General features: G+C 40.6%; 1 protein-coding gene across 1 annotated transcript in view; it reads left to right on the top strand.

The window, feature by feature from the left end:
- LOC149280183 (CD44 antigen-like) overlaps positions 1-24,018 on the top strand; it is a 37,005-nt gene extending 12,987 nt beyond the window's left edge. Inside the window, exons 2-8 of the mRNA XM_089500752.1 lie at positions 15,343-15,502; positions 16,819-16,955; positions 17,924-18,001; positions 18,623-19,195; positions 20,470-20,598; positions 21,620-21,698; positions 23,820-24,018. Coding sequence (XP_089356878.1) covers positions 15,343-15,502; positions 16,819-16,955; positions 17,924-18,001; positions 18,623-19,195; positions 20,470-20,598; positions 21,620-21,698; positions 23,820-24,018 — 1,355 coding nt within the window. The remainder of the gene's footprint in view (positions 1-15,342; positions 15,503-16,818; positions 16,956-17,923; positions 18,002-18,622; positions 19,196-20,469; positions 20,599-21,619; positions 21,699-23,819) is intronic.
- Positions 24,019-24,524: the final 506 nt, after the last annotated feature.

Here is a 24,524-nt window from a genome sequence, read left to right as displayed (position 1 = left end):
ATATGAATAGCGAGTCTGGCAAATGACTCGGTGCCTCTGTAATGATCCGTTATCGATCCTTGAGATGCCTTCCTAATTACAAAAGTGTGAGATCACAGTATTTTATAATGTTTCATCTCGATATTGTTACACTGTATTCCTTGTTATGAGTATAACAAATAATAGCCACCCTTGTGGATATCTAATTGAATTAAATCTCCTCGAATGCACCTTAACCCACGTTGGACGTCTGTGATGTAGCTAAGATTTTGCTTATCCGTTTAACGCCAGCCAAGACTAGAAGCAATGAATTGATCTGTCCGTTAAGTAACGGGATTCGCTGGTGGTACAAAGATCTATTTGTCAATCTGCGTCCTCAATTAAACCCCAAAACACTGCTAGGATTGTGTGAAAGTCCGATGGTCGTAGCTTGTAGGACCTCGCACAGACACCGAGAGCTTTCAACCTCGGAGTGCTGCTTTATCCATAAAGTCATGCAACCAAAATACTCATGAAAAACATTTTTTTTACAAAAATTCAAAGCCAAACCAAGAGAATGGTTGTAAGCTAAGATTGTCTTATCTCCTTTCTTCTTCCACCAATATAATGCATGTCATTAAAACGAATGAGCGTCACTCATCAAAAGCAGTGTCAACCATCAAAATCTGACATGATAACTTGGGCCAAGGAGGGATCCTGGGGAAAATGTCCAGGTTTGAAGTAATCACCATAGAAACGGATTGAAATGTCTAGTTTTGATAAAGACATGTATCTGTAAAAGATGAAAATGGCCCTACGGAAGTATGAGTGGTTATCTAACACATGACATGGAATCCACGGATTGGTACATCCCATCAAATTTCTATATAGAAAATGTAATACATTTCAAAAATATCACAGTGAAGTGATACAGTATCACGTAATACACGACTATTTTGTTAATGAAGTCATTCCATTTGGCCAATACCAGTACTATTCATTGACGGGATGTGCAATAGATTGTAAGCTCTTAAAAGCAGGACCCTCTCCTTGTGCACCAATATGTTTTACATTTATTGTCAATTTTATATTTTCTTTGTTAAATACATTTACATTCCCCTATAGTAACAGCGCTATAGTATCCGCTGGCACCGGTAGTGTTTTTAACTTTGATGCAGCCCTACGCCTGACCTGGGGCAGCACTGCCAGCCACCTTTCCTCCGGCCACCATCTTTACTACAGCGAGCCGGGTATGATGTCATATACCAGCACTCCGTGTCTTCAGCGTACACGTCTATGTAAATGTGTAAACGGGCTGGTTGGGGAGATGAGAGATCTCTCCTATAACCGGCTTACTGAAGAGCAGCAGACTGGGCGGCCTGATCACCCAAGAGGACCATTTGCCCCCTGGTTTTGCAGCAGGAGGACTACTGCCCCCATGGACCTGCTGCCTTACCTCTAGGTCTAGTTGGCCTGGGCTAGGATATGCCATTGCCTGGCATTAATGTAACTTAATGTAATGGAGAACAGCTTCTAATGCATTTCTGGCAGTAAAACAAATTCATTTTTGACATTTAAGGGAAATAATTTTGATCTTCGGTAAAATTATAGTTCAGATTTAGAATATTAATGCTTATTTTAATAGAAGCAACTTATCTTATCCGTACAAGTTGGGAGCTGATAAACATTCTGGATTTTGTTCCATTAAACCTGAATAATAACAATAATAATAATAATAATAAAAAAAATATATTATTATTTTATAATGCTGTCCATAAAAATAATTTTCTGCGGTTTGCAGCACTGGGATCGAGAGGGCTTTGAATATTTCCCCCTTTTTGTTATAGACACCATATATAACCTCCCTTACGAAGTTGCTTTTTCACTTGGAATCAGAAGGGAGGATGCTATACGTTGTTAATGATATAGAATGCGCTCCTACCCAAGAGGCAAAGCACCATTCATAGCAAGGAACGTTATATTACTCACGGCTAACGCCTTTTATTACTCCTGACGCCCTCGATATACGTTACATAATCTATAATTACAGAACGCTCACATGCTGGTAGAAAGCAGGGCAGTTTCTCCTTTACGTTCTACATGAGGGGAGTTTAGAGCTTGATCGACTCATTGTCCACAGCAAAAATGCCTAAAAACAATTAGTTCAGTTGAATTGGCGCTTGTTACAATTAAATCAGCTGTCATTCTTGGAACCTCGGGACAGTTGTCAGGTGTTGTCATGTTACCTAGTAGTGCAGCTCCCCGTGTTCTGGATTTTGGGGTTTCTGATGGATTTAAGATTACAAAAGACCCTGAGAAGCTCCCTCGTTATACTGATTTCTGATCCACGGGGCCCATGTTACTTGTACCCCATGGGGTACTCCTGAAGGGGCCAAGAATATTTCACACCTCACCGATTTCCCCAAATTATTAAATTATATAATAAGAAATAGGTACTATCAAGGGTACTTATTGGTCATTTTGGGGGTTATTTGGTTAAACAGATAGCCAGTTGCATATGATCAATGCAACAATTGGCAGGACCATTCCATTGGTTGCTATGGCGATTTCACCCCTTTTATCACTTCTTTTGGTACGTTACCCCCTTAGCTTATTTTCGCTGTCCCTACAATAAATAGGTTTTGGTAACTACCCCCCCGAATCACTTTATAAATCCCGGTTGCTTTATTCATTTATCTTCCATTTACTTTATTTATCAAGCATTGGTTAAAAAGCTCCTCGCTTAACATGTGATTTTTTTTGCCGTATTGTCCTAAACAATAATTAGCGCTGATCCAAGTACAATGGAGCTGAAGTCATCTTGCCAACTAGATCCTGCTACTGATCGAGAAACCTTTCCGTGTCGGTTCCGCCAGGTGTTAAAGGGAATTCTGCTGCCCTTTAAATGTCACTCGTTAGTTAACCCCTTTTGTAGCTGCCTGCGCAGAGTAGCTTTTTTTTTTTTTTCTTCGTTGGCACAGAAAGGGTCACAGGGGTTAAAAAAATTTCATGGTACATCTCATTGATGGAGCGGATTGTCGGCGGCGGCGGCTTCCTGTGTCAGATTACCCCGCATGAAACTCCTCCAAGTTTACACTAAAGGGACTCCCCTTCACCAAAACTCAGCCTCTGTGCTGCTCACATGCCACAAGTTTGGGTTCTTCCTCCAAGCCTGCTTTTTTTTTTCCCTCTCCCTCTCTGGGTGTGACTTTTTATTCCCTCCCAGTTATGACAAAACTTCAGCTCCTTTGATTCGTAATATTAAGTCCAGTAAAAGTCCCAAGCCTCCTTGTCTGCTGTACTCACTGGTTTTTTACTTTCTTCAATCTCTCTCTGCCTCCCCTTTGGATTTTGAAAACCAAGACGTTTGACCAGAAGATGGCCAAGATGCTGTGGATTTTTACAATCGGACTATGTAGCTTCATCGGCTTTAGCCAGGCAAAAATAGGTAATTAAAAATATATACATATATATATATATATGATTCAAGAACATATGTTAGTTTCCTGGGGAGAATGAAATTCACTATTCAGAATCACCCCAAGGAAACATTTAACCATAATAGAATGTTGTTCGTTTGTTTGTTTTAGATTTCTTGATACAAAGTTGCATTTTGAGACCGATACACTTCCAGATCCCATTCTTTTATGCTAAAGCATTGTGGTATATGCAGAATAGAGCTTTTACATGGCATGAAGACCAGACTTCATATTCTCATTGATGAAGGAGCTCTTTTGTAGTCTAAAAGCTCTTTTTTTTAAAGAATTAGATCATTATATCTTATATTTCTTATCTTTTGGCCGATCACTGAAGGATAAGCTCAAACCCATCATCTGTCAGACAGAATGAACGTCCCGCTTAGTGTCCCCCGGCTGTACAATGTTTGCAATTTAAAAAAAAACTAAATTCTCGATTCCATTCCTTTTTTGGGGATTTTCTTAGCCAGTTCTTATTGGATTCGTAACGCTTTGTCTTTGGACTTGGGTAATTGTTGAGTTTATTGACCCTTTGGCTGCTGGAGAAAGTGTGTAGTTTTTTTGGGGGGGGTTTACATTGCAGGGAACACTTGATCTCGGCACGTGTTTGTGAAAGCTCGCATGCTGCATTGTATAACAGTGCAGAGCATCTGCGGTGTTTGCAGATTGGATCACATTGTAGAAACTGAGCTTTAAGCCGTAGATCAGCGTATGAGACATTATAATATAATAATACTGGTGAGTGGGGAACGTAGGAAGATAAAAGTAATGAGAAAAAGTGGTCTACGGTAGTAAAAGTGTAACAGAGACAACACTCCAATGGTTGCCATGGCGATTGCATAATCTTTACCACTTTTCACAAGAATTGCTCTTTTTTTACATAATCCCCTCAGTCTGTTCTCTGGAGACCACGGTGCTATAACTCTTTGTATCAAGGGAAAAAAAGTGAAAAAGGGGAAATTCTTGGAATAGAATCCTTTAACTAAAAGACCCTGTGTTGGGGGGGGGGGCTGTGAAATACAATGAAGAGTTACTTGGGTTTTGAAAAAGGAGTGGATGCATGGAATGGATTTACAGCAGACGTTATGTAAATTAAAAACTACTAATTAGGAGATACCAGAGATGAGATAATCCTGCAGTTAGGGTATTATGATATGTGTATTTAGTAAACACCTGGCATCAAATTTCTGTTCATATATTCCCATCTCCAAGTGGCATTTATAAGAGCGGGGTATAATTTCGCTCCCCCTACATACTGCCACACATCATGTTCTACTACACACACCATGGGTATTTGTACAGTACATTATACATTGCTTAGGGCCAAAGGGACCCCCACGTACCCCACTTCTATCCATATTCTGCCCCTCCTGTGCCACACCCTGCTCTGTGATGCCTCTGTCCCCCTTGCAGAGCACGATGCCATCACTTATACTAAACTGCCCTGTTTTAGGGGGAAAAAAGGCAGATTATTTAAATTAATTGCAAAATATACTTATTTTGCTTGTGTGAAATATAATACTTTAGGTGCAGTAGAAAAACTACTTTACCATTTTTTTTCTTTGTAATAAAATCTAGAATTACTCTTTTTTTTTTTTTCTTTTTTTACAATTTTACATTTAACCCTCCCAGCATTAAAAAGGCTGTTCAGGTCCCATACATGATAGGGAATCAAGGGGTTAAACGTTAAGTAAAAACATAAGGACCTTTTTAAACATATCGTCGCAAGAGACTTATCACAAGCTCCGGCAGGGCATGGGTTAAAATAAAATGGTTCTTTCCTGTTTACACACGCAGCCCCTGTATATTGTGCGCCGCACACGTGTTTTCTGACTATGGGGGCCGGGGTGGGCAGGAACAATGCCCCATTGTAAAGCTGGATGCCTTGAGGTGCGTTTCAGGAATCAATTATACCGGCCTCACCCCCAGCGTTTCCTTGTATCAATTCCTTGGAAAATAAATCACGCAACATTCCACAGAGAGGCAACCTTTGGAACCATGGCTTCTGTGGCCTCCAACTCCCATCATGCCCAGCCATTTTCGGTCCTATCAGAGCCAAGCATGAGGGATGCAAACCTGCATTCTATTATAGAGTGATCATGTTTCTCCTTTGAGTAGGGGGGCCGCTTTTGGAAGGCATATTCTTCAGGACTCTATTCAAAATATGTAATACTCCGGTGGAAGCCTAAGCATCTCCCAGTGAATCCCAGTCGCCTTCGGTTGGCTGGGTCTCTGGTTTAGGAGTTTCTGACCTTGACTTGTTTTTTAAGGTTTACCACCAATACTTGTAGTCAGGTGGTGGTAAAAACCACTTGGAGTGGCAGGGTGTGAATCACTCAGAGACGGGCAATTGCAAACCTGCCTGACGCCCTACACCGCCCTGCCGGTTTAACATGCTTTATACAACGGAGGGGGTAGCTAAATAAAGCCACATTTTAACTTAAAAGAGATTTAAAGGATAACTAGCATTTCTAAAAAGACCATTCAAACTAAAAAACCTCCCCAGTGTTGGTTCCTTCCAATGCATAGTTGAGGAAGCGAAAGATTATATTTTATTTTTACCAAAACTCACTGTTTGGAGAATAAATCCCTACATAGACATACAGTCCACTTGTGGTTTTCACACCCATTTTGCCAGGATGGTATGGTCCAGTGGTGCACCTCATACGCAAGGCATGTAGACCACACAATTTAACTGTCTCAAGTCAATAGTGAATAAATCCCTTTATAGCCATAGAAGGAACTGCTCATTCCATGTCTGGTTTTCTCACCCATTATCCTGCAATGGTATGGTCCAGTGGGGCACCTCATACACAAGCCATGTAGACATTATGGTTTAGCTCAATGGTCAAGAGTGAATAAATCCCTTTATAGACATAGAGGGAACTGCTCATTCCATGTCTGGTTTTCTCATCCATTATCCCGCAATGGTATGGTCCAGTGGTGCACCTCATACACAAGCCACGTTGACCACACAATTTTACCATCTCCAGTCAATGGCCACAGGGTAGTCCTGTCTGCCTTGGATAGGAACAACAATTCATGCGTTGGATAATAATACCTAATGATCAAAACCTCTGGCTTCTCGAGGAATTCAAAGCATTTCTTGGTGGACAGCATTGTGTTGGGATATATGAAGTGAATGGCTAATATTAGTATTAATTATTATTCAATTATTTATGTAGAAAGGCAGCTGTCTAGTGATAAAACCTCCATCCATCGAAAGCTGAACCACCTTCCTGAACCTTACTTTTGCAAATGGGGACAGGCAGGGCCACCATTGTTTTTTTTTTAATGTTAATAAAACAAGAGGTCATAAGCTAAAACTAGAGGGTCAGAGGATTAGATGCAATTTGAGGACGTTTTACTTTACTAAGTGGCTAAGTGGAACAGCCTCCCGGCAGAAGTGGTAGAGGCTTATACAGTGAGGGGGTTTAAACATGCATGGGATAGACATACGGCTCCTGAATCTAAGACGAGACCAACGACTGATCAAGGTTTGAGTCTTTACAGCAGTCTCAACTTGGATAACAATGATAAATACTTCCTATTACACTTGATTACACTGTAATACAGCAATATACCATGTTTTAACCATTCTAAGAGATTATTCACCAACAGATGTCTTTGCGTTTGTCTGTTAACCACATTCCTGAGCTGGAAACCCAGATAATTTATATGATTGTGGTCTAGAGATTGCACTGAACCATTAGGTTTTGCTCAGATGCCTTTGGATTCCGAGTGGCCGGCTCTGGATGTTTATCATATAGGAATTTTCTTCTTTTAACCCCAGTGGAGGACTCAATCTTTACATCTCTCAATGAAGAACATCTTGATCAGCTTTAATCTAGATCTAGATCCCTCTTCAGGAAATTTGAGAGCCACAATAAGATCAGATTGAGATGTTCCTCTAAGTCAGTTAGCTGCCTGGGGTGCATAGGCCATGGGGGGTGCCAAAGGTTTTTAAAAACTACCCCCAACGCGTGGAGAACATATCTATTGCTACATTGGCCATCTAAAAGCCTCTTGCCTGGGCGTTATTTGGTCTAGCACGGGTCCTGATTGCCAAGCCGACCTTGCTGGCCTCTCTCTTGGGCAAGTTGTCTTCTCTGTATCCTCCACAGACATTCAGAGACATTCGGTTATTAATAAAAGCATGCTGTCTCTTTGATGAAACAATCTTATTTTAACATAAACTACCTCTCTGACGATAAAACTATTTAAATATGAAGACCAGAGAGAAAACACCCAGTCATGGGATTTTTCTGCCTTTCCCCGGAACGTTCTCACTTCACCATGTGACTCAAAATCTAATCTGATTTTTCTGCCATAAAAGCCTCCCATTCTTGTAAAGAGAGAAGAAAAGGCAGGTAAAGCGTGAGGCACAATAAAACACAATTTACAAGTTTAGAAAATAGCTAATCCCGCCATAAAGGAACTCAGTCATAAAATAGTGTTTTATGTCGTTTTGAAGGGGAGAAGGTTCAAATGATGTCATAACCCATCTCTCTTCATTACCGACTGGAAGGGGACTAAGAGACATGAGACAATCAAGAGTCTATATGCCCCCTACCCACTAGACCACCGAATATTTAGGTAACAGGGGCTTCCTGGTCTCGAAGGTATTTTGAAGTAATAATGACTCCCGGAATGTTTCATCACCCAAAGTCCCCTTGTGATAAAAATAAAAATTTTAGCAATTGGCAAAATAGTTTCCTGTTGTGCGATCGTCAGAAGATCCGTTGAGAAGACAGTAGCTGGAATGGAAAGATTTCAACATTTGTTAGCGTTCTGAATTTTGTAAAACTGTGTCTCCAAAAAGTTTTTTTCTGTTTTGTTTACTGTAGGTCATCTTCTATCTTGGGCCATACCATGTATGCTCCCCCCCCCACACACCAGGAGGACTCTCCCACTTGATCTGGAGTGGTTTCCTTGTAAAAATCGACATTTAATAACACGGCTCCTAGGCTGCGCCGGTGGCAGCATCTGGAATTAATTGCAGACTCCTGTCTTTACGCCACACCCTGCGTTTTAATGTTAAGCTTCTCTGTTAAGCCTTTTAGACTAATGAGAAGTGGCGCTTCCTTCCTTCCGTCCTTCTGTTTGATCAGTCCACAAATCCAAATGTATAAAATAATAGATCTATAGTTCCCTGGTTATTTTTGTTTTAGGTGGGTGCTCATGGGTTAAATTGTGTATCCATAAAAAAGTTTTATTAAGTAACAGGTGGGCAAAATCTGCGGTAAATTCTAGGAAAATAGCCGGGGTATTAGGATCTACACAGGGGGGCAACTCAACAGTGGATTGTAGGCAAGTTGAGTCCAAAGGTATCTCAGTTGACTTCATTTTGGGGTATTAAAGACCCAAACAGAGGGGCAGGATATTTTTGAATAAACTCCAGAACTTTTTGGAATTTATTTACAAGTTTAGAAACGTTAAGTTAATTCCGTCTTAAAGGGATAACGCCATGAATAAAATATGTTTGAAGAAGGATATTGATGTCATGGAAGGAGGTCAGGAGACACAGGACAATCAATGATCTCCAACCCCCCCCCCCAACCCCTTAGACTACAACATTTTTAGGATATGGTAACGACCATGGCTCCTGGAACTCAGGACTTGGTTGCGGACCTCATATTTCAATAGGCTTTAGTACAATGAACTAGTCCGGGGCTAGCTCGGCCCTTCATGACGATCAGGCATGAGTCAGGAATGTATTGGGAATAATTGAATCAATGAAATGTTAAATCCTACTTTAAATCCAGGTTTAGCACCCAAAAAAATAAAAATGGCACATGAAAATTTAGAATGTTCCATAATTTAGCTAGTTTTGGGTACTTTCAGAGATGCTCTCCCCAAACCAGTTATCCATTTTAAATTTACATCACATGACCTCAGAACTTCAAAACAAAGTTTCGGGGGTAAAAATGTAAAGAATACAATATTTTTATTACGTTATTGGAAAAAGCTGTGTTTTTTCTTTTTAAAATTCTAATTCTGTGGCTTAATATATTTATTAGATGTTTTTGGCTTGTTTTTTTCATATTGTTAAAGAGCGTGGGGTACATTCTACCCTCTCTGTAATATTTGGCATCGATCCCCTGATTTTTTTTTTTTTCTTATTAATTTGCAAATAGACTGTAAAAAAAAAAAAAAAAAAGTAGAGGAAGTTAAAGCCTCGTGCGGCTCGGCTTGCTAGGGGTTAAGTTCCGCTTTGTGGTATGTGGCTGGCAGCTCTTATAACCGTTACCTCTGCCGGAGAGTCCTGTTTCAGGCGCTCACAACAGTCTCTTTTTCCAATACAGAGCTCTGGTTTTTATTTAAATGCGCCAGTAATATCAGAGCGAGAGGGCAGGCATCTCTCTGATTTACCCTAATAGGGGGCATATCATCCCCCCCTCGTATTTACACTTAAAATATACGGAGATTCTCGTACAGAACACATTAAATTAGCATATATATATATATATATATGATCTGACTTTATGGGAGATTTATTAATCATTTTCACCCATTTTTTTATCCTATATTTCTATAAAATGTATATATTTACAAGCGCTAGATTTTTTTTTAACTTACACTATACAGATAAGAATAAAACACAGAGATTAGTTTAAATATTCTATAAGATTTTTTGGAAGCTGTATTATACGTGCATTGATGGTCCACCTTTTAACCCTTCGTGGACTGCTATAGGTGGCTTCTGTAAATGGCTGCTGGTAACCCCTAATCATCCTTATTTATTTCGGATATCTTGCTGCTTTGCATACACACGCGCACTCACACACTCTGTCTCTCGCTCTCTGTAAATATGTATATCTATATATATATATATATATATATATGTATATTTAAATATTATATATATATATATATTTGCACTAGGGTTATTAAGAGCATAGGGGTCCAAGAGGTTATGCAGCAGCTGTAGCCCTTATATAATTGAATGGGGTAACAGATATATGAGCTTCTGGGGCAACATAATAACAAGGCAAACTTCCAGCTGTTTAATCGGGGTATTTGCTGACACCTTTGTATGCGTCTCCAAGTTGCATGTAAATTCCCTTTGGGGGTCACCATACGCTCACCCTTCTGGCTGGGGCTGCAAAGACTCCGGAGCCATATGCCTATCCCATGTATGATTAAATCATCCCCTCACTGTCTTATCCTCTACCACTTCTTCTGGGAGGCTGCTCCACTTATCCACTACCCTCTCTTTAAAGTAACACTTCCATGTAATATATATATATATATATCATATAAATATTATTCCTAGGACGTTTGGGCAAAGAGTGTAAATGCATTGATACATTTTGTATTCAGTTTTAGTAAACCAGGCGTCTGTGTTTTTTCCTGTTTATGAATCCGCACAATGGATATGCATCGTCGGATAAGCGGTAATGATTTCGTGGGCTTGGCTGAGAAATGCCGTTGGATTCTCACGCAGGTGTGGCGGGCCCCGGGATTGTGCAAGGCAGAGGTTGGTGGCGAAATGCATGTGCGTGTGCCAGAAATCAGGAGACACGGCACACACCTGTTTGTGAACCGAGCTGAAGTCACGTTCTGCGCCGCGAGATGCGACTCTAATGCTGTAGGACACGGTGGAACTTTACAGGAGAGCTAGCTTTAGATAGGTGCGTCGAAGGGTTAATAGAGAAAATAGCCAGGATGGAAGATTTATTCACTAAAAAGTGAGTTTGCGGGAGAGATGGACGTTTTAAGTCCTTGTTGTTGCAATCCATTATGTAGGACTGGCCCCGGTGAACGTCTCCTGCTGGCCCTGCATAATGAATAGTTAAAAGGACACAAAAGCCATCACATGCACTTTAATGCATATGACATCGTGGTGATGCCCCCCATATACATGCCCACCCTAAGCTATATGCCATGCAGGAGATGGATTTGGGCCAAACTGATCTCCTGGGAAACTTTCCAGCAGTCAACTCCAGCGCTGGCCCGATGAGTCCTCCTCCTGGAAAGTGCTCACACTGATGTTAATGGGAGCCCTTCCCAGTCACTGATTGGCTCAGAGGTGTGAATTGTCGGATCAGGAAGCAGGAATGAAGCTGAAGCTTCTACCCACGCTAAGTGATTTAATTTTTTTTTTTAAATTGTTCAATAATTAATTTTAAGTACTTTGAAAGTATTTTAACCCCTTCACGACATGTTACGTGCTCACAATGCATTGTCATTAATGGGTTTAAGGACAACTCGTTGTCATTAAGGGGTTAATATGCCTTATTCTTTGAAAGAGCTGCTCGTGACATTAAACTGCCCCCTTTAAAGGAGCCTGCGGGATTTAAGACCCACTATACATTGTATGTGGTCGGAGAACTAATACCCTCTGGTACATGTTGCCCCTTAACCCCTGCAGTTCTGGTCTGGGTAGTTTCAGGATGTAATTCTAACTCCACAGTTTTTTCATTCCTCGTTCATCTCGATCAGAATCTGGAGAGATGGAAGTTCTAGGTTTATCTCATCGCCTCGTCAGCTGCAGCCAAGACATCTGGTCCGAGGCCCAGGAAGAGTTTGATGTTTGTTTTATTCTTCTGGGACTCACACAGATAAAAATAACATTTCATTTACAAAAGCTTCCAGAGAGCAGCGCATAACCCGCAATTAATAACCTGACACTGTGCTGTGTCTCGGGGTAGGAAGCATAGCAACCGTCTCCAAGCAGATGGGGCCGAGGAAGAGTTCTCGAGATGCGGATTTCATCGAAATGACCAAAAGGCGCAGATATCAGGTTTTAAGCCGAGATACAGGAAAAATAGAGCAACGGCGAGTACATCCGATAAATCGGAGCTTTAAACACGGGTTCGCGCTCTGTTTGTCGGCATAGAATGAAAAAAGGAACAGGCGGCCAATCAGAGGATGTAGCTGCTGAAATCTGCGACCCAGCACCGACTTAAGAACTAGACCCCCATGCTCCTCCCACCAGCCGGCCCCATACCATCCCATTGCTCCGCCCATGTCCCACCCATCACCCTGCCTTATGATCCTCCCACGAGCACACATGTCTAAGTACCCCTCTGTTGGCGGCTCTGGCTGCTGCTGATCTGTTGATGGGATCTTTAGCTAGGTTCCCGTACGTAGAAGGCAAATGATAAACATGGCAGATCTGTTGCTACAATAAGATTTTCTCCCATACCAACATTTAAATGTAGAAACAGGGAATCTGCCTGCAGATCGGCCCCCGGCGGCCCCCGTCTAGTCGCCCTTTTCTCCTGCTGTAAAGACTCAAACTTTAATCAGTCGTTGGTCTCGTCTCAGATTCAGGAGCCGTATGCCTATCCCGTGCATGTTTAATACCCTCACTCTGTAAGCCTCTACCACTTCTGCTGGAAGGCTATACCACTTATCAACAATTCTTTTGCAAAATCATGCAGTGGGGGGACTTCATTAAAATTAATAGGGATCAAATAAAAAAAGCTTTGGAATGGAATTCTCTTTTGCGTTTCCAAAAAGCACATTTCTAGATGGTGATCGGTAAATAAAATGTAACAATGTAATATCTAGATATAGAGTATCGTGTAGAACATTGATAACAGTCTAGAATGTCACTGCTTGTGGTTCTCGCGGTGCGTGCGTTATTATAAATTAATAAGTAATCCGCATTACATTTTACCGATACTAATTAATTTCACAATCCAGAATATTTTGCATAACGAGACGCGTTAAACTGGTTATTTAATTGCTCTGCTTCTTAATCAGCAAAGGATATCAAACAGTTTATGTTTACGTGACGTCGATAGATAACTCATTAAGTCAGATTTAAATTCTTTGATAAACACAGCCATTCAAACGTTTGGGGTCACAAATTTTCTCCATTAAAATAACATGAAATAGATCAGAAATCCAGCGCAGACGGCGTTAATGTTGTTTCTATTGTAGCTATAAATGGCTGTTTTTTTTATAGAATATCTTCATAGGCGTACAGAGGCCCTTTATCACTCCCATCACTTCTGTGTTCCAGTGGCCCTTTATCACTCCCATCACTCCTGTGTTCCAGTGGCCCTTTATCACTCCCATCACTCCTTTGTTCCAGTGGCCCTTTATCACTCCCATCACTCCTGTGTTCCAGTGGCCCTTTATCACTCCCATCACTCCTGTGTTCCAATGGCCCTTTATCACTCCCATCACTTCTGTGTTCCAATGGCCCTTTATCACTCCCATCACTCCTGTGTTCCAGTGGCCCTTTATCACTCCCATCACTCTGTGTTCCAGTGGCCCTTTATCACTCCCATCACTCCTGTGTTCCAATGGTCCTTTATCACTCCCATCACTCCTGTGTTCCAATGGCCCTTTATCACTCCCATCACTCCTGTGTTCCAATGGCCCTTTATCACTCCCATCACTCCTGTGTTCCAATGGCCCTTTATCACTCCCATCACTCCTGTGTTCCAATGGCCCTTTATCACTCCCATCACTCCTGTGTTCCAGTGGCCCTTTATCACTCCCATCACTCCTGGGTTCCAATGGGCCTTTATCACTCCCATCACTTCTGTGTTCCAATGGCCCTTTATCACTCCCATCACTCCTGGGTTCCAATGGCCCTTTATCACTCCCATCACTTCTGTGTTCCAATGGCCCTTTATCACTCCCATCACTCCTGTGTTCCAATGGCCCTTTATCACTCCCATCACTCCTGGGTTCCAATGGTCCTTTATCACTCCCATCACTCCTGTGTTCCAATGGCCGTTTATCACTCCCATCACTCCTGTGTTCCAGTGGCCCTTTATCAATCTCATCACTCCTGGGTTCCAATGGCCCTTTATCACTCCCATCACTCCTGGGTTCCAGTGGCCCTTTATCACTCCCATCACTCCTGTGTTCCAGTGGCCCTTTATCAATCCCATCACTCCTGGGTTCCAATGGCCCTTTATCACTCCCATCACTCCTGGGTTCCAATGGCCCTTTATCATTTCCATCACTCCTGTGTTCCAGTGGCCCTTTATCACTCCCATCACTCCTGTGTTCCAATGGCCCTTTATCACTCCCATCACTCCTGGGTTCCAATGGCCCTTTATCACTCCCATCACTCCTGTGTTCCAATGGCACATTGTATTCACTGATCCAGGTTTAATTATTATTATTTAATTATATTATTATTATTATTATTATTGTATTGTTTACATTTATATTCAATATTTTTTATTTATATTTCATCAATAATTAATTATTGTTGTATTATTTATTTTTATATTTTATAAATATTTATTTAATTATTATTGTTACAGCTAGAAATGTTCTTGTTTTCCATGAAAAATCCCCAAACCTTTGAACAATAGTGTGTATATAAAAATAAAGCGATGGTGAGAGGAATCAGAGCTTTCTCACGTATCTCGCAGTATAGAATGACATCATCACATATAAGCATGTCATATACTCATCGTGGTGGTTTTTAACTCACCCAGGATATCGGTTACCCTAAACATCGCTTCATTCTAGAAAATACGTGGGTTAGAGTCAGGTCAGGAGTTTTGCCTGAATATAGAACTTTTACGCTCAATTTCTTCGGTTCAATAAAAAAATGTATTATATTTTATTTGCTTCCTGTGTTAACCTATTACGGCACAGGGTTGGTGACACGTTTTATCGGTTTACTGACTTCTCTATAATAATATATAGGGAGTTTTTTTCTCCAAACTCATAGTTCTAGGTACCAAATTTGCCTGGTTTGTGAAAAACAAATTGCCAGATTTGTAAAACAAAATGTTTAATTCTGGTGGCCGGGGCAAGTCTGGACTGGGCCATTGGGGAAATCAGGCAAATGCCCAGTAGTATGTTTATATATTATGTAAAAACGTATAGAAGCCCCAAGGCCCCCTTCATGACCCTCTTCGACTTTATGAAGAACCGTCTAACCTTACAACTTTTTAATGTACGGATTTCCCGTTGATTTCAGCGATCAGCTGCCGCTTCAAAGGAGTTTTCCACGCCGAAAAAGAAGGTCGATACATGCTCAGTCGTGAAGAGGCCACGGAACTCTGCGTTTTCCTCAACAGCACCTTGGCCAACTTTGAGCAACTGAGCATCGCTTACGGCGTCGGCTTTGAAACCTGCAGGTGAATTTATTTTTACAAAAATACAATGAATCTTTTTTTTTTATAAACAGAACTCAACATTTCTTTCTTTTATGACTTATTTTTCAACCTTTAGAACTAGGATGCCCTCAACAATTTGAGCAGATAGTCCTGGTGGAGGTAAACCCGGTCAATGAGTAGATTTTTTAGGAGTGTAACTAAGCTCAGATTGGCATAGTTCTAAGTGTATAATAAGTATATATATATATATTTTAGAGTATATTAGAGTATTTTATGGGCAAAAACAAGGTTACGCATCTGTCCTGTCCCGGCCCAAAGTAGCCCAGAACATACAATCTGTTGAGAAATCGCAGTTGACCAAAGTTTTGGGGCTATAAGGAGGCCGATGGGCTCCCCACTTATTATTATTACGGAAGTAAACACTGGATTTTGAGATGAAGGGCAAAAGGAAACTCTCTACCCCAAAAAGCCATACGTAACCCGTCACTCACTAAATGCATCTATATGATGGGTCCATTCATGATGGCGATATCTCTGTAGAACATGGATATCGTCCCTTTGAATGTAACATTATCTGTTTGAAGTTGGACTTACTAGAATTTGATTACTGCTGAATTCCTACTTTAAACCCCAAATATCATGTTCTACAAGAATCCAGATGATTCTTTTTTAAAACGTCCTCCTTTATTGCGAGCAGTGACGGGGTAAGATCCTCTGCGTAGTCCTGACCGTTGTTCCATACGTTAGACTCTTGTTCTCGTCTCCCTTCATCTTAACGTTTCTATGAAAAGTTTCCCGACGGGTTTCCATTAGCGCCTCCCTGTGAATGGGGGAAGCACGCGGCCAAGCTTTCCTTTAATCTTCATAACATGAAAGTGGAAGAGTTATTTCAGTTGAGTCCACGCTAGAATTAACTGTGATGCGTGAAACGCGTACGTAAAGGTATTAACCCATTGGGTGCTGCGTCACTGCAAGGAGCCGCATGCCCTCTAAGCAAAATTTTAGGCACTGGCCCCTTCTACAGACAAGACATTCAATTATACACAAACTCAGATCATGCAATGCATGATGCCTTAATATGTTTCAAGTGTTTAGAGCGATGTAACATTGTGACAGGCGTACCTAACGCTTTGGATTGCTAATTTCATTGTACAGCTCTGCGGAATATGACGGCGCTATATAAAACGATAAATAATAATAATTGCGTCCCTGTGTAGCTTCTCAGGTTAACTGTTGGTAGCTACACCCTGGTATTCAACGTAAGACTTCTTCGAAGTGTCCCTTTTATAAATACATCTCATGCCGCCCCGTTTGAACGCGGTGTTTTGTTGTTACAGGTACGGCTACGTAGAGGAACACGTTGTGATTCCCAGAATCACTCCAAACCCTATCTGCGCAGCCAACTACACGGGGGTGTATATCCTCACGTCCAACATCTCCACGACGTACGATGCCTACTGCTACAATGCCACCGGTGAGTGAGAAACGCAGCCATCTTTAAAAGGTTGGGGGGGGTCGCATTCCAGAATATTCCGAGTAATCATATATCCAACATATGAATCATATACATGATCTGGCGGCTATATCACATGCTTTATATAGCCGTCTACTGTATGTCATACTAACTTTACAGAGGGGCACATGCGCTCCTACGGGACCTGGAACGTATGCATTTCAATAACATAAAAACAAATCATGAGAAATGATATCGCAGCCGGTGTCCGGCGTCGGCCGTTGATTTTATCTCAGATGTCTTTTAGAGGCACTCAGTACCACTATACAGAGCTGTATCCTCTTTGCCAGACGGAAGCTCGAAATAATTCAGCCCGTCAAGGAGAAGGTGCACGTGAGCTCAGTGCTTTGTTCTGTGGCTTCCTACTGTTTTTCACGCCTACTTAGCTTTTAATTGTTTTGGAACAGACTATTACTTAACTCACATGTGAATGAGATGTTCTGCGGGTCACGGCAATGGCAGGCCAGCTGGATAACAGAGCATCCTAGGACTTAGTAGACCATAATGTTCTTGACTAAAATCAGAGTCCGGGGGGGGGGGAGAGGAGAGCCGATCATCCATTAGAACCTGATCTGGACAACCAATCAGCTGTTTTAGAATCTGTTGCTCTTTCTGATGTCAACACGGAATAAATACATAGATATCACCTAGTTATGACATCAGACTTGTACTGGGGACCGGGGGCACGTTAAGTGCGGAGGTTATAAAAATTGACAATTGGGGGTCAAAACAGAAGATGATTACATTAAGACATTCATCAATTACAAAATAAATGTTTTAATACCACTAATGTGCAATATTAACATATTCTTGTCTGCCTATGACATCATACATATGCAATCAAATATAGAGGCATGTTTTTTATATCACAACTGTAATTTTATCTGGTACGCTAATGTTTATGCTTAAATTCTTATTTTTTTATGCAGAAACAAGAGACAAGGACTGTGACCCTGTTCACCTTCCGAATGACGTCGTTTTCCCCTCCTATGACCCCACCTTACTAGGTTCGTTATAGAGGATATTAGTGACGAGTGTGCGCCGATATTAGTAACGATGGCCGGCATTGTTGAGACTTGGGAACTGTTATTTATTATATAGCGCTATCATATTCTGCAGAGTAGTACAAAGGGTGCATGTTACTAGTAGTGTATCACATGCCAGTCTAGTAGGTGATGAGGCCCCTGCTCAAATGAGCTTACAATCTAGAAGGAGGTAGAGGTATATCACACAATGGTACGCATTAATCAACCTGACAGTCATTAGCTCTTTCCTTAGTACAGTTTTGCGTTTCTAGACATATGTAATATTAGTGAATACTCTCTGTGGCTTCCAGATACTAATATTTTAGAAGAAATTTGCTTTATTATATTTCTTTGCCATTTATTTTTAATATTGTAATTTCAGTTTTTAGGCTGCAATTTTTAATTTTTCTATAATACCTAATGAACAGAATTTCGAATGAACAGAGGAGCAACTGATTGCAGAACTTTATTTTATTTATTATTTACTGTTTAGTACAGCCAGAACTTCATTCCCATTGATTCAGAAGAATAAAAAAAACTCAAAATAAATGAATAAATCTTACCTGCATAAATGTTTAAATGTGTTTATATTCTATTCTCCAGTTACCATGAATCCTGATGTCGGAGCAGAGGAAACGACTCCAACTGAGCCATGGGATGTCATGCATTTTCCTCTCCCCGAAAACCCAACTGGTGACAATTATTTGGAAGAGACCACAGACACACAAGATGCTACTGATCATGATGGGTATTCTTTGTCAACGGAACAACCCGATGAATATCCCAGTTACCAGTCTGGAGACCATGAAAGTCAAACACCCCATGGAGATCATATACCCAACCAAGGCTTTGATGTTGTAGATGAGACAGTCTCACCTTTAGATGACCTTTTAAGCCTAAAAACCACAGAGAGTCCACATAGTGGCGATGGATATCATGGTGGCCATGGACATCATGATCACCATGGACATCATGATCACCATGGGCATCATGACCAAAATCACAAAGATACTACTGATAATGACATTAACCCACAGGACAACGATGATGAAAACAAAGTCCAAACCGATTATGATTATAGGGATCCAGAAGATCACATTCCAAAGGCTACAGATTCCACCATTAATGAGGAACATGACCATGATCATGGAACACACCATGATCCTAATGAATCTGGTAGGATATTATCACTATTTTTGGGACTACATTAATTCTGCTGATAACACCAGGGGAACCAACACTAGATGTATAAGTTATCTCCAGTCTCAGAGGGTACCTAATTTATTAGACAAAATAATGCCAGTGGGTTAGGACTATTTGCCAGTAAGGGTTGTAAAATATTTAGAAAATAATAGAAGAAGGTTCATAGGAGACTCTGATCCAACTGAAAGTCCAACCCAAGGGCCTTAGATAAGGATGAACATTTTATTTTAAAAGTATTGTTTTGACTTTCTTGGCTTTGCTTTTATGAAAAGTTTTTTTTTATGGGTTACATTCAAACTGTAAGCAGCATTTACGTGGAAGTCTCCTTTTACCGTTCTCAGGATAGCCCTGTACATAGCCGCAGACAGGGGAAATTCCCAGGCTGAAAGCATGTTAAAGATTTAAGAGAAGGGGGGGGGATTGTTTTGGTATGCATGTCCCATGAGGATTTACAGAACAATCCTAAAGACTTTACCAGTTATAACATCTGTTGGGAAAACAGGCTGAACTTAGGAAGGGGTAGCGAGACATTCAGGGGGACGCGTCATGTTTCTGTAACACATTCATAGAATGCGGCCATTTCTGGCCACCAAGTCTTCTGTATTTTGCATCTGTAACATCAGAGGGTGTTTTATGAATATTCCTGATGCCCATTATGGGAATACATTCTAGAAGAAAGACTAGGATCAAGCAGAGAAACCCTGTGTTTTAAATGTTTCGAGGATTCTGTTGATTATTAGTTCTGCCCACTTCCAGTTACTTTGTTTCTCAGAAGTGAAGGCTGTTATCCCTGGTGTTATAATCAAGGAGCAGGGAGACGGGTCTCTTCTGCTTATACCCTAACAAAGGGGATAGGGTAACATGACTCCTCACCCACTGAGAAACATAGTTTGTCAGGTCCATTTACTAAATTGCAAGTGTGCAAAAAATAGAAGTCCAACTGTCAAATTCGCTAGACCGTCGTGCACTAATGCTCGAAAAAAAAGTGTAAACACAAAAAAACTTGCATGCCCTCATCTGTTACTATAAATATTTAAAGTCATAAGGACTAACAAGTGTTACAGGCGAGGGCATGCAAGTTAAGTTGAATCTGGTCAGTTGAGTTAAGCCTCCTTAGTGAATAGACCCAATTCCATTGGTGATTGTGTATGTTTCCCCCCAAAATGAGTACCATCTTGACACATTAAACATTGCTTCATTGCAATAATTATGTATATAAATTGTTTCTATGGGTGATCATTCTGCAGGTGACGCATCTCAAGGAGACAGCGATACGAAGAAAGGAGGACGACGTGTTAACCCTTCCAACGTGGAATCTTCTGATTCACAGCCCACCACTCCTCAGCCTAAACAAAGAAGAGGCGCGAGGGTGCCAGGTGAATTTTTTTTTTATTTTCTTGGTGTTGCACCAACTTGCACCTGTCTAAAAAAAACTACAGCATGTCCTCTTTAAAAACACACGAGATCTATACATCTGCAATTAAATGCATAGGTAAAAGGACGCTTAAATGTAAAACTTTCTGCATTGCAGTGCTCTGTACGTGGACTCTGCGCATGTGCATTTAAAGTAAAGGAATTAGTTATTCTATGCAAGGGGCAGTTATCACCCCTTTGAGGTATGAAACATCCAGTCCCCAGGGGCAAAAAGAGGTACTAAATAAGATTATTACAAAGCATTAACATTTCCAAATCACATCCAGGCTTGTACAAGTTTGAGAAATCACAGACTGTCTAATTAGTACCAAGTCAACAATCTAAACGCTTCGTTCCACAACAGTACAAAGCGAACTGAAAGATGATCTCTTTTCTATGATCTAAGACAATGCGATGGAACCTGGTAACAGAACAAACCTTCTCTTCCTGGAATGAGGATAACACACTCCTTATTCAAAGCACGTTTGAAGAGGAACGCATGATACTTTATTACCACCCATAAAACGTCTTCGTTATCTGGGAAAATGTAAAAAATCAGGACACTCTACATGCTGGGGTTCTTTAGGATCAAAAGGGGATATCTTTTGCTACATGTTTGGAATTTCACATCAATGGAAACATAATGGGAATGGTTGGGAATTTTTAGATGATTGGGTTTGGGGTAGGTCATAAAAGGAGAGGAGTTTAAGAAGCTGGAAAGTCTGAAATGAACAGAATGAACCATTGGAAAATAAAATTATGGGGTGAATAATGGAAAAAAAAATGAATTTAAGGCAGAAAGATGAAATAAGGAATGCAAAAAAAGTATAGGAGAGTATCTGCTTGTCTAATAAATTGTTGAACAGTCCTGTCCTCCTCCTCTGGGATCTTTTTTTTGTGGTTAGCTATGGGATTTAGAACCCCCACTGACATTCTGAGAAACTGTATTTCATTTTATTCTATATATTTCTTTATTTTTTTCAGATTGGTTAATTGTGGTCGTGGCGCTGGTATCCTTGGGTCTGATATTCTCCGTCTGCATCGCACTCAACACTCGTAGGCTGTAAGGACCATTTTTTTTTAATATAATTTAATTACACCCTGTTATGAAGGTGTCATGTGATTGGTTATTTAATAGATACTATATATGCTCTCAATGGCTACCTGTCAATAACTCTTAGCCAATGGAAGAGCATGGCCTACAAGACAACAGCCATGCTGGTTTATTAAAGTGTGATATTGGTGGAAATATTTCTCACCATTTAGAGCAAACATGCTGTTCCACATTCTTTGTAAATGCCTATATTCTCCATATAATTGCACATCCAAGCCATAAACAAAGGTCACATTTTAGATCTGCCCTTTTGCCCCACATGCTTATTTAACTTGCGCAGCTGGACCCCCCTCGCCATTTTACTACTTCTCTGAAAAGGAACCAAGGCTCAAACCACATCTGGAATCCGTACGGCGTACATTTCATGCTTCTGATTGGAAACATATCCCCCTCCTGAAAGCACAAAGAAGGTTCTCTAGCCTGGGCTGGCGCTCTGAGCCTGTAATCAGACCGGGGGTGATTATTTCTCGCCGAGGCTGCCAGCTCTGCTGCCGATTTGTCAGCAATTCAGAAGGTTCTATAACTCTTTAGAATTCCGTGACATAAACTGAGAAACAGAGCAGCTGAGATATACTAAACACGCAGAAGAAGACAACCAAAATAGTCGATGCATCAGTAGTGATGGGAAGAGGAAGAGACAAGGCTGGGCTGGCCAGCTGCCATAACGGGCCAATAGCTCTTGGGCCACTGGCCAAAGGCACCTGACGCTTATAAAAATGTAAGGAGCAGCCACATGTATGCCATTTGGCTCTGGGTGATATTGTCTTGGAGAATACTATCTAGTAGTTTAGCAAAAACCAAGAACTTGTACAGGTAGACGCATGAAGATGTTGCCATCACTATATGGAACTAATATGTGGAACTAAGGGATCCAATGAATTCATGACCTGTTTGATCTTGTTGACTTATGTCCTCTTTATCATGATAATTGTTAATTATAATTAATGATAATTATCATAAAGAAATTACCCAACATCCAGATTGAAGGACGAATTAGCGAGAGCCTTTTCAGAGGCTGACGTTTGGTGCGCCGCCCCATCTAGTGCTGAAAGGGTTATGGGGGAGGCCTGACCGTCTCATTTTAGAGAGGCAAAAACAGGAAAAAAAAAACTTCTGGTATTACATGGCATTCAGACAAAGATCCTGCAAAGTTAAACATCTGGCTTCCATTTGCACGTGATCCGAGAACCCAAAGACAAGCTGCTTCTATGTCCGAGACAGGAGTTACAAACAATGCTAGTTCCAGCCCCCATTCTCATTCCTTCACAATCATGAATTTGACTTTTTTCTTTCGGTTTTCCCGTTGCCCCATGGTACATTTGCTAATTAGAAGACAAAGAAAACCTGTTATGACTTTTAGTAAATATTTTCCTACTCGGGTTTCCTTTGAAGCACCAGAATGAGTCACTAAGCTCCAATTTCTGGACTGGCATTACATATCATTTAAATCGGAAGGATAATTGCTTTTAATAAGGTTATTTTTTTTAAATGGAGTACCCTTTCTCATGTTGCCACCAGGTCTTGACAAAGACGTCAGGCTTGTGACTAGTCCCTGCTTATGAGTATATTTTCCACAACAGTATTTTATATATTTTTTTTATCATACTTTGGGTGAATATCCCAGTTCACATTTCTATCAGCTACAGCTGAACAAAAAAAAATATATGTATTGGATTAAATTGCTGATGCTTAACCACAAGGATCCCTTCGCAATAATGCATCACGCTCATACAATAATAAAAACAATAATAATAATGATAATAATAATAATAATTATAATAATACAGGGCAGTTGAGATGAAGAATTCACTTACCAAATAAAGTTGTTTAGATGGATATCTTAAAAAAAAGGTTTCAATCATTTATTTTTTTTATTACCTAAAAGAAACATATTTTGTTAATGTCAAATACATTTTTTTTTTCTTGAAAAGATCCAACTGCCATTTTTGATAGGTCAAAAAAGTTGCATGTCAGTCTCTAGAGATTCTTGTGTAATTCTTTACAACATTCCATAGGTACTTATAAAGAAATATCGCTGTCCAAATAAATAACTCTTTGGTCTTTCCGCAGATGTGGCCAAAAGAAGAAATTGGTGATAAATGGCAAGGGGTCCTTAGAGGACGGGGGCATCATAGAGCAGAATGGAGATACGGCAAAGTCCCAGGAGATGGTCCAACTAGTGTCCAGGGACCCGTCGGATCCCAGCGCAGTTATGGACCAAGAAGATATAAGGAACGCACAGGATGTGGACATGAAAATTGGAGTCTAGAAGCTATCGTTCTCTTGAAAACCAATCTGAGGGAGACTCCCTGTTAAAAAACCAAGGACTGGGACTAAAAATGGAGATTTAAAAAAAAAAAAAAGCTACAAACTGTTTGATAAGACCCTGCGTTGCTTCTACTTGTTATTTTGCATGTCAGGCCAACAAACCAAATAATTGTCCGGTATTCCTTTGAACACGGGGGGCTTTTGAGTGCTTATATCTTATATGGAGAGACGTTTCGGGTGACGTGATGGGAGCAGAGGGGGGGGGATCCACGGCAGGGATGTGCAAACCAGCAGAACCTCCATTTTTGAGAATAATTTTCCCAAATCAATGGTGTGCAGGTTACCTTTTGAAAAAAAATTTGCATTGCATAGTTTCTTACAAACCTTTCTCAGGAAGACAGGGATTTCAAGACATTTGGAAATCGCTTGGCCATGAACATCGCAGCATTTTCATCCAGCTTAAAATGTGGTAAAATGACCAAAACTATATCTTGGTGGTTCTTTGCT

Source organism: Sceloporus occidentalis, unplaced genomic scaffold (genome assembly GCF_023333645.1).
Source record: "Sceloporus occidentalis isolate IW3139 unplaced genomic scaffold, rSceOcc1.0.p SCAF_158, whole genome shotgun sequence".
Lineage (NCBI taxonomy): Eukaryota > Metazoa > Chordata > Lepidosauria > Squamata > Phrynosomatidae > Sceloporus > Sceloporus occidentalis.
The sequence above is the reverse complement of the archived record's forward strand: the minus strand, read 5'-3'. Positions and strand labels throughout refer to the sequence as shown.